The sequence below is a fragment of the Sinocyclocheilus anshuiensis genome, unplaced genomic scaffold (genome assembly GCF_001515605.1).
Source record: "Sinocyclocheilus anshuiensis isolate Anshui unplaced genomic scaffold, SAMN03320099.WGS_v1.1 scaffold1051, whole genome shotgun sequence".
Taxonomy (NCBI): domain Eukaryota; kingdom Metazoa; phylum Chordata; class Actinopteri; order Cypriniformes; family Cyprinidae; genus Sinocyclocheilus; species Sinocyclocheilus anshuiensis.
Window position 1 is genome coordinate 1,094,378 of NW_015546234.1, and position 11,568 is coordinate 1,105,945.

Here is an 11,568-nt window from a genome sequence, read left to right on the forward strand (position 1 = left end):
ATATTTTTCCTATTTAAAACTTGACTCTTCTGTAGTTACATCGTGTACTAAGACCGACGGAAAATGCAAAGTTGTGATTTTGTAGGCCGATATGACTAGGAACTATACTCTCATTCCGGCATAATAATCAAGGAACTTTGCTGCCGTACCATGGGTAGAGCAGGCGCAATAATATTATGCAGTGCCTGAAAATAGTCCCCAGCACGCTCCCTGTGCAAGCAGGTGGTCACGTTGGTTATGTTGGCGGAAGTTAGCCTATTTTCCAGTAGCCCCTCACTGCAGAACAAAGATCCAGGGGGCGTGGTTGGATCCACATCTAGGGGGTGGAGATTGGTAGGTTTAGGGGTGGAGATGGGTGGGTTTAGGGATCAGGGGGTGGAGACGGGTAGGTTAAGGTATATGTAAGGTGGGAGGAGTTGGATCTGGATCCAGCCACGCCCCCTGGATCTTGTGTTCTGCAGTGAGTTCCATCTCCTATTTCCAGGTGCTGTGTAATATCATTGCGCCTGCTGCACCCATGGTACGGCAGCAAAGTTCCTTGATTATTATGCCGGAATGAGAGTATAGTTCCTAGCCATATCGGCCTAGAAAATCGCAACTTTTCATTTTCTGTTGGTCTTAGTACACGATGAAACTACAGAAGAGTCAAGTTTTAAATAGGAAAAATATAGAAACTCTTTGGTCATTTTTGAGCGAGATGCTAACGGTCTAATCAGATTCAATGATCTATGCTAAGCTACATCTAAAAGTGCTATCACCAGACCCGGAGATAGGCTGAATGGATTCGAAAACGGTAAAACTCAACTGTTTAACTCTAGGGGAGTTGGAAAATGAGCCTATTTTCAAAAATAGTGGAGTGTTTGTTTAACAGAACTGAAAAATCTCAATGCATCGCATTGGCTTGATTTTTTTAAAACTTTCCCCAATTTATTTTATAGTGCATTTTATTATGTTGCATTGACATGTGTTTTACAGTATGTATACATGATAATTCATGGGTTTGTGTGAGAGGGCAAGAAAAGGGGGAAGAAAATTATGTGTATATATGTAAAGGTGGCCATGTGAGTGCTTATATGAGATGTTTTTCCAGTAAACACACTGCTGTGGAATTGTGGAGAGCAGTCTAGCAGCTGTCTGTTGGCCTCCCATGTAGGGTTGGCACGCACAGCACTAAGTCTTTCATCGCTGTCAATATGCCTCTTATTCACCATTTACACGATAAGCTTTCGGCAGCATCCCATGATACACATAAAGCGCTGACGGACTACCTTAAGCTTCACGTGGATCTGAAAGTGTGATCAATGTGTATGTTACAACCACTTGGGCTATTTAAAGTCTGTATCAGGTGACATGAGCTGCTCTTAAAAACAACAAGACTAATTCAAGAGAGACACAGGTAAGCCTGAGTGTTAAAGGGATAGTTCACCCAAAAATGAAAATTTGATGTTTATCTGCTTACCCCCAGGGCATCCAAGATGTAGGTGATGTTGTTTCTTCAGTAAAACTCAAACAAAGATTTTAACTCAAACCATTGCAGTCTGTCAGTCATATAATGGCAGTTAATGGACTCCACGGCTTTGAGAGTCAAAACAAACATACACAGACAAAACCAAATTAAACCCTGTGGCTCGTGACGATACATTGAGGTCTTAAGACGAAACGATTGGTCTGTGCAAGAAACTGAACAGTATTTATATAATTTTTTACGTCTGATCCACCGCAATGTCCAACTGTCCTGAGCGCGTTCACACACAGAACAGCATAAGTTGTTTATGTCCAGCGGATATTCTCCAAAATGGCACCAGGGTGATGCGGAGGAGACGAATTGTTGAATAAAGTCGTTTTTTTTTTTCTTTTGCGCACAAAAAGTATTCTCGTAGCTTCGTATAATTGCGGTTGAACCACTGATGTCACATGGATTATTTTACAGATCTCCTTATACGTTTCTGGACTTGGGAACATTTCAGTTGCGTTGCTGTCTATGCAGGGTCAGACAGCTCTCAGATTCCATCAAAAATATCTTAATTTATGTTCCGAAGATGAACGAAGGTCTTACGGGTTTGAAACGACATGAGGGTGAGTAATTCATGATTAATTTTTCGGTGAACTAACCCTTTAAGACCTCAATGTATCATCACGAGCCGCAGGGTTTTATTTGGTTTTGTCTGTGTATGTTTTTTTGACTTTCAAAGCCGTGGAGCCCATTGACTGCCATTATATGACTGACAGACTGCAGCGGTTTGAGTTAAAAATCTTCGTTTGTGTTCTACTGAAGAAACAAAGTCACCTACATCTTGGATGCCCTGGGGGTAAGCGGATAAACATCACATTTTCATTTTTGGGTGAACTATCCCTTTAATTTGCCTCAAGTGAGATTATAAAGATTAAAGTCTTTCTAGTCTCAATATTCCATTGATTTTACATGCCGCCAGACAAAACAGCTGTGTCCTCTTATGCTCTGTGAAATGGATGCTCTTTTTGCCTTAAGGTGCATCTGTGCTCTGTGTATTGCATTACTTTATAAAGCAGTCTTTGAATTCTATAAGGTATAGTTCACAAAAGAGATTTTGAAGAATTTTTCAACAATTTTTGTCCATATAAGTTTTAATTCTAAATAATTATTTTGTTTTATAATTTTTATTTTTTACATCATTATTGCAGCCAGTGTTGTTATTGTTAACTGAAATAAAAACTTTACTGGGAAAAACAGAAACTAAATTAAAATTATTTTTCATAGCCCCAAACTGTAAATACAATAAAATAAAAATTCCACAAATTCATGTTTAGTTTTTGATATATGGTATATAATAAATAAATGTTATGCTTTTGTGAACCAGTATTATTTTAGTATCATTGAGATACTATTATAGTTTTTATTAATATTTTGAGTTAGTTTTTATATTTTCAATTTCAGTTTAATTTTGTTAAAGTTTTATAAACATATTGTGTTTTTTTGCCAAATGAATGACTTTTTGCTTTTTATTTTTAAATATATCTATATAGCTTTTCGATTTAATTTAGCTTAAGTTTTAGTTATTTTAGTACATCAAGTTAAACTAAAACATCTTTATTTTTATATTTTGTATTTTTTCTATGTTATTTCAGTTATTTCAAGTAACAATTTTTTAAATAGATTTCATTTTATTTGTATTAACTATACGAGCTATATATAACTATTACGAGCAAACACAATTTTTTGCACAAAAGCATGGAAATACATCACTACGTCCCCTTAGGGGCTCCATTAAAACTAATAAAAACTGAAGTAAATAAAAAATAGAAATAGACCTAAATAAAAAAAAAATCAATAGAAAAAAGTAATTAAAAACATATAAACTACAATGACTTTCATTGTACCACCATTCATTCCTCGCATAGACTTTCCTGTATTGGTTATGCTGTGGATGTGACTGTACATGGTCTGCTCCACTCGCCTGAGCTCCTTTTCCATATTAGTTATTAATGCTTGACTTCTTGGCCGAGACTTTATTAGTCTGAACGTGCTGTCTTGGCTGAGAATGCGATATTTCATCAGTGACAGCATTACATGTTTATCATATAACCGAGCCCCGATCTGCAAACAGGATCTCATTCTTTTGCATCCTCAGGGAGCACTTCCTCGCAATTGGCCCCTGGTCCGAGGGCAGGGGCCATGGCATGGAGACCACTGTAATGAGTCTCAGCTCTCCTTCCTCAAGGGGACAGCACTTCACTTTATCCTTTCCTCTTTTCTTTTCAACCGGTCCTGCGGAGGCCAACTGAAAGAGGAGGAGGAGGAGAGATAATGGAGACTATTCAATAAAAGAGAGAAGTGGCCACCTTTTTTAATGGCTGTGTCAAATGCCACGTTCTCTCTCTCTCTTTCTCTTTTCCTCAGGGGAGGACTGCATGTGTCCAGAGAGAACTGTAGCTCTGCCGCATTATAAAAGCCTTGTGTGTGTGTGAGCAAAGATGATTCTGTTTGTGGTTGCGTTTATGTGTGTAAGGATTTGTATTGTCACAGACATTTCTGTAACAATTTGTGCTTTGCTTTGTTTCCGGTGCTGTAATGTCCTCTTTGCCTGTCTATTTTTATACCTGCATTGGGAGGCTGAAGTCAGCTGTCTTTAGCCTCACTAAAACACTAATGAAGACTAGAGAGGATGACTTGGTCATTTTAATGGCACAGTCTCACAGGAACAGTGTTCAGGTCTTTAACCCACCTGCGATGGCTAGACAACCGTGTATCAATTACATTGATGCCAAGACTGCATTGCAGTTCAATTTGTCAAATGAAAGAATGAACTGAGGCAGTTTCCACAAATGGAGTACAAATTAGGGCTTGAAACGCAAGTCTTTTTTCTTTTCAACAAATTGCCATTGAAAGGGAAGTGTTTAACCTTTGGAAAAAAGGTGTCTGGTCATCTCAGATGATTAGACTAAGACTGCGTTTACACTTGGCATTAACATGCGATCACAGTGATCCAATCAAGCAGATCGGATCATCAGTCAATCAGGACATGGCGCGTTTACACTTGGCAACATCAAGTGACTTCTCTATCTGGATAACCGATCGGATCTCTCTCTCGGGCCGATTGGATGTCTTCTGACAGTTCAGGAGAGAGGGGGCGGGGTTTTGCTTGACGTCAGCCTGTGAATGCAGACATGATAGACATCCCTGTTCGTCTAAGTTTACATTTTATGTTTGATTGTTTCTCTACGTGTTTCCTGTGAGATGTCTATTAAAATTGATTCCTATATGTATTCCTTTGTTGTGCAATTCCTTACTACAGCCAAACATGTGACAGATACAAGTTGGCTAAACTGACGTGCCAGACGATAATATGAACACTAAATATACTGTAATAATTAGTTATTTATGCACATTAATAAACGTGTTCTCGTCCCATCTCTTATATTTGATTGCAGAGACAAGTTTCTTGTTGGGGAATGCGCAAATCGTGGAATGGCCTATAGTTTACAGTAATGACGGATTCTGCAAGCTGTCTGGTTACCACAGGGCAGAGGTCATGCAGAAGAGCAGCACCTGCAGGTGAGTGGCTCTCCCACCTGTCTATTTTACCTTGTCCTTATTCAGTATTCAAGGACAGACAGTGATGTGGTTCAAATTTATATTCGCAACTTTTCAGGCTAAGGCATGCAGGATCCAAAAATGCATTAGTGTGCATCATAACTAAATTATGTGTTTTCACAGAATTACATTATTTTGGATACGAAAACAGAGCCTCACAAACTTTTCCAGAGGGATTATGCTCGGATAGCAGAAGCTGAATCTATTAAACGGATGCAATGCAGAATATGAAGTAGAGAAAGGACAGAATTTGATCATTTATTATTGTTTTTTTTTTGTCTTCCTCAAGTGAGAACTGACCGCTATTTCTGCTAATTTCACTCATCAGACAATTGAGGATGTTTCGCTAATGATCTGGTGAAGTTAGGGACAGAAGCGTCATTTTCTTACTCTGCTTGAGTTAGTAAGTTAATGATGCTAGAACACACTTCTCACACACTTCTCACATCACTTCAACACACTTCTCACATCAGTTCAGCTGTGTTGAGCCATAGTAGAATCTGTGTGTGCTATTTAGCCACTCAGAGAGCGCATTTCTCCTGAGCCATCACTGAACACCTTGTTAGAGCTAAATATGCTCAGTAAGGTGCCAATCATCGGAGCAGAAATAGAAATACCAACTGCAGCGATTTGGCTCTACCTCCATGCAGTTATATGGATCTGCCTACAGACTGTGATATGACTCCAGATTGACTCAGGATTCAAGGGGAATTTTAGAGGTAGAATTGGCACAAGCCTTTGTCAGCTAAAGCAATAAGGGTGAGGATTTGATACTAAAAATCTCTGAGTAGCTTAGGGTCACAAAATTCAAATGCACCATAATTACCTCTATATTTTTGGTTTTATGGAAGCTGAAGTGATAATAGGATTCAAAACAAATAAAATCTTTAAAAGGAAACTGAGGATTCAGCACAATACCATAGAGGTTTCAAAGTCGCCCAGTCCTGATTGTAGTAATTTGCTATAAACGCTACATTACGGCACTCACGTGTAGAGCATTGTCCTCCTGTGTCCACTTAAGAAAGAAATGGACAATAGATGAGAACGTTAGAGAAAGAGAAAGTTTAAGAACTCAAGCACATAAACTTAATTTTCAAAATAACATGATTGGAAAGGATGGAAATAAGACCTAAAGTAAAAAAAAAAAAAGACTACAATTTACCACATTCACATTGAAATATTGTCATGAATTTTAAAAAGTAAAAAAATCATGAAAATGTACTTCATAAAATTATCCACCACACATTCCCATTCCACGTCTTAAATCTTCTTTGTCAATTCCAATATCTATAGCTTTGTCATTGTATATTGAACATTTTTGTCTTTTATTTTTTATTTAAATAATTTGTAAAATGTTAATTTAAAGAATTTTCTGAGTGTCTTGTTTGTTATCATTATTAAATTGTATTATCTAAAAGTCTGAAACCACTTGTAATGCTTCAATTTGGTATTTTGTTTTAAATTTGATGCACAATTTTATTCCAAATTTTATAATCAGCCAAACAAATGAAAAGCTGAATTAGAAAATGAACATGAATTTCAGATTTTTCTGTATTTCTCCCAGCATGAACTAAGGACTGTACAAAGATGTTCAAATGGTCATTGTCACAAATTTACTTAATTAAAAAAAATAGGACAGAATTATAAATATGTTGTATTTATTTTTTCCCCCCTAAAACCTCTTGTATTTTTTCCAGTCTAGAATTATAATTTGACTGCCAGATTTTCTATGTGGTCTTAGACTTTTGAACCCCAGTGTCGCCACCTTATTTGCAAACATTTATGAGAACTTCAGTAACTAAAAACACAAGAATACCTTGTCTTTTGCTGCTTTCCTGAACTGTTTCAAATTTAATGTTTCCTTCCTTTTACTTAACCTTATAGGGATATTTTCCCCCAAAAATGAAAATTCTGTCATTAATTACTCACCCTCATGTCGTTCCAAACCCGTAAGACCTCCGTTCATCTTCGGAACACAAATTAAGATATTTTTGATGGAATTTGAGCGCTCTCTGACCCTCCCATAGACAGCAAGGGTACTACCACGATCAACGTCCAGAAACGTAGCAAGGAGATCGGTAAAATAATCCATGTGACATCAGGGGTTAAACCTTAATATTACAAAGCTACGAGAATACTTTTTGTGCACAAAAGAAAAAAAAAACAACTTTATTCAACAATTAATCTCCTCCGTGTCACCCTAGCGCCATTTTGGAGAGTATCCACTGAACACAAACAGCGTATGATGTTCTGTGTCAGCCGCATCACACGGATACATTGTTTTCGTTCAAATCAAAGCACAAACAACGTAGAAAACGAACCCCTGATGTCACATGGATTATTTTACCGATCTGCTTGCTACGTTTCTGGACGTTGATCGTGGTAGTACCCTTGCTGTCTATGGGAGAGTCAGAGAGCTGTCAGATTCCATCAAAAATATCTTAATTTGTGTTCCGAAGATGAACGGAGGGCTTACGGGTTTGGAACGACATGAGGGTGAGTAATTAATGACAGAATTTTCATTTTTGGGTGGTTTGGAACGACATGAGGGTGAGTAATTAATGACAGAATTTTAATTTTTGGGTGAACTAACCCTTTAAGGGTAGAACATGTCAGAAGTGTGGCTCGGCATCTACTGTTTGTCCAGCCTCCACATGTTAAATAGAGCGGCTGCAGTAACTGACAGCCCGTGTCATCAGCCACTGCCCCTTTTGCACACTCTGTGAATTAACTGACAGTGAAAGACAAGGTAGAGTTTGCTGGGCGGATGTGTGTGGCACACAGGTGTGCGCACTTCCCTAACGCTCTTTTTCTCTTTTTCTGCTCTCTTTGTCTTGCTCATTTTCATCACCTGTTTCTCCCTTTCCCACCCCTCTCACTCTCATAACCTTTTTTCAACTTTTCATCCTTTGTCTCTCTGTCCCCTTGGCAGTTTCATGTACGGCGAGCTGACAGACAAGAAGACAATAGACAAAGTCAGACAGACCTTTGATAACTATGAGTCCAATTGCTTTGAAGTGCTGCTCTATAAGAAGAACAGTGAGTATTCCCAGCTACAATTGTTTCACTGTGCCTGCTGTTTCTAGTGGAAAAGTGAAAGTACAGAGATGCAATTGTGTCGATGTAGGATGCTGAATTCCTGAAATGAATGAATATTATTTAAGAAAATGCGTTCATTTTCCCGTTTATATATATATAAACCAGTTTTAGCCATTCATGTGGATTTGTGGGCTGACTGTGAACATGGATGGGCATTATCATTTTGACAGCATAATCAGCCAATCACAGCGATGTGGAGGCACCTCCTCCTCTTATGTGACTTTTATTATTACTGTAAGATCTCAGTGAAAACACTTTAAGTGTGCTCGACTTCAAGAAGCCCTGCCCAAACCGATTGTGTCTGACTTGAAGCAGTGCATATCGGTTAAAACTTTTTGTCTGGCTACAATGTATTAGGCTGTGATGGGTAGAATTACAGTCTTTACAATAGCACACACTGTATAAAGGTCCTAGACCATGTAATTTTGAACTTTTTAAAAACTATTTTGTGGAGTTTTTGAACTTTTTAAAAACTAGTTTGTGGAGTTGTCTACTGATTTTTATTTTTATTTTTTCCCAGAAAGATGTTTAATCAGTGAACAATCAATATGTTATTAAACAACAGTACGATTAATTGAACGCACCTTAGTTTCAATCATCACAGCCTCTTTTTCATTCATGGCACTAATCTGTGTTTTTATAAATGTAAAAACTCTGTTCGTGTGATTATAATGTTATATTGTGTTAAGTTAATCAATATAAAAGTGATAAAAAATATAGACCCCACTTTATTGCTTATTTTGAACCTTCTTCTTTTACATACAGGCACTATATCAAGCAGCACATAACCTGTTCAATGAAAAGTGTGTCTGGATGTTACATTAAAAATTCAAATAATACATCTAACCTAATTCATTTGCAAACACAGCATGAACGTCAATACAGCCAGCAGAAAGTGTCCGATTTTATGGCACAGTTTTCAATTCAATGAGCTAAAGGGAGGCAAAAGAGGCACTGCGTTTCTCTAAAAACTTTCTCACTTTTATGAAAAAAAAAGTGTCCTACTTGAAATAGGTTTGGGCATTTAAATCGTTTAGTCTACTCAAGTACTCAGGGAACTGAGCAGATACTAAATATTTGATGTATGTTTATATTTGTCACGAGTAAGTTTGGTTGTTACATCGCGTTATATTATTTTTTTGCGCTGTTGGCCTGTGGTTCACTTTCTATTTTCACCACAGGTTGCTTGACATAAAGCTGGGTGCACACTGTACAATTTTGGCCACAATGAGACAAATTTTGCACATGCTAAAAGATTCTTTTTACATATGTCCATTTTTAACAAGTCTGTTAATTACAGCTAAGATCCTACATTTTGACGATACGCTGTAACAAGTTAAAACAGTTATTTTAAAGAGTCTGAAGAACCCGTGTTCTGTTCCATTCAGTTACGCTCGGTTTAGCTGTCAAGTTGTGTCTGTGTATGTGTGTGCTCTCATCTCCTTACTCTCCTTACCCAGATTCTGTTAACAGTCACATAATTTATGATCATGAACGATCATCGGCTACTCATGCCCATCCCTAAAAACTTAACATCTTTGCTGAGTTATTTGATCATTTACACCTCGAGGCATCTTACATTTTGGGCACAATTGCATCCTCTCCACTCTTGAATTTTTCTAATGCAGCTACTATAAAGATAAATCTCCTCATGTTGCCTCTATAAGATAAAGCTGTCCTGTTAAGCTCCAATGTAATGACCCATTAGGCACATGGGTTACACAGTATATTTCTCATACGGGTGAACTGAGAACCTTGCTCTCAATGATCTTCCTGTCTCCCTCCTTTTTCTCAATTCCTGTCTTTCTCCTGCGATCTTTATTCGCCACAATAATCACATTATCATTTATTCTTCTCCTTCCCTTCCTTGGACCTCTCTGTCGCTTTCACTTTCCCTCACCATTCTCATCATTTTCATCCATGTCTTTTAACTTCCTGGTCATGACTTCTTTTAAACCCTCAATTCACTTCTCTTCACATACTTTTCATACTTTCCTTTCATCTCACCCTTTCTCCTCTCTCATTGTGTTCATCCGGTGCTGTCAGGAACCCCTGTGTGGCTCTACATGCAGGTGGCCCCCATCAGCAATGAGAACGATAAGGTGGTCCTGTTCCTCTGCACTTTTAAGGACATCACTGTCTTCAAGCAGCCCATTGAAGATGAGACCACCAGAGGTAAGAACTCTAAATCTTATCTTGAGTGTTGCATTTTTCATTGCAATAATTTATTATATTCAATTTTAAATGTCAACATAATTTTTAAAAATAATTTTCAATCTGTTTTTCTATAATTTTTTGTCCAGTTCAAAGTTTTTACCTGGGAATGTTCTGTACCTGGGAACTAATATTTAGACTTTTAGGTGTCAGAGAATATATCTTAAATTAAGTATATTTAAAAAGTATATTTTTCCCAAACCTGATAGCAGATTACTTTATTACTTTAAAATTATTTATTTTTATTTATTTATTTTTACTTTTTACGGTATACATCTAACAAAATTTTGTGAGGTTTACATTTAAAAGTCCTTAACATCTTTTTTTTATAATTAAATATAATAAAAATATAAATACTGTGTTTATACAATCTACACAATATTTAAGGTAAATTTGTTTATTTACTTATTTTAGGGATATTCAGATATTTTTACTGGGAAAAAGGGGAAAAAGTACTGGTTAATCTATATTTTTTTTAGGTTTTCCAATAAAAATGTTCTTAAAACAATGTCAATACATAGGAAGTAATATTTTGACTTTTTAAATGTGTCTGTAAAGTAATATTTTGACTATTGTTATGTTTCCAAACAGATTACTTCATTCATTAACAGATTTACTTTAATTACTTTATTAAATATTATTTATATATTTTTTTTAAGTATACACCTAACAAAATGTAGTGAGGTTTACATTTAAAAGTCTTTAATATCTTACACAATATTTCAAGAAAATGTATCTTATTTTAAGGATGTTTAGATATTTTTACTGGAGAACCACACAAAAATACTGAATTAAGGTCAGTTGGATATGTTTTAACTGGGGATGTTTGTGTGTTGCAGCCTGCTTGGCACAATAGCACATGGTACTATAATGAGAGCGACAAGCTGTCACTTTATGTTGGAGAGTGCTGCTTATGGCCGGGTATCACTGCAGTCAGTCGTAGAGGTTACTTGTATAGGCTATATGTGTAATTATGATTGATGGGCATTGTCAGATCCTACTTTTCCCACCATTTACTCTCTCTTTCTGCTTTTCTCTCTCTCGATCTCATATAAACCAGTGGCTATTTTCCTTGTCAGCTTGTGCCACTGCTAAACTGAAGCACTTGTCCTTTGACAGTGATCCTAGCCCACACAGGAGATCTTTAAAGACACACACACACACACACACACACACACACACAC

The 11,568-nt window shown here is 36.9% G+C and overlaps 1 protein-coding gene across 1 annotated transcript in view; it reads left to right on the forward strand.

Annotated features, from left to right (window-relative positions):
- LOC107701494 (potassium voltage-gated channel subfamily H member 5-like) overlaps positions 1–11,568 on the forward strand; it is a 95,495-nt gene that overhangs the window by 8,860 nt on the left and 75,067 nt on the right. The window contains exons 2-4 of the mRNA XM_016503513.1: positions 4,909–5,032; positions 8,004–8,110; positions 10,217–10,345. Coding sequence (XP_016358999.1) covers positions 4,909–5,032; positions 8,004–8,110; positions 10,217–10,345 — 360 coding nt within the window. The remainder of the gene's footprint in view (positions 1–4,908; positions 5,033–8,003; positions 8,111–10,216; positions 10,346–11,568) is intronic.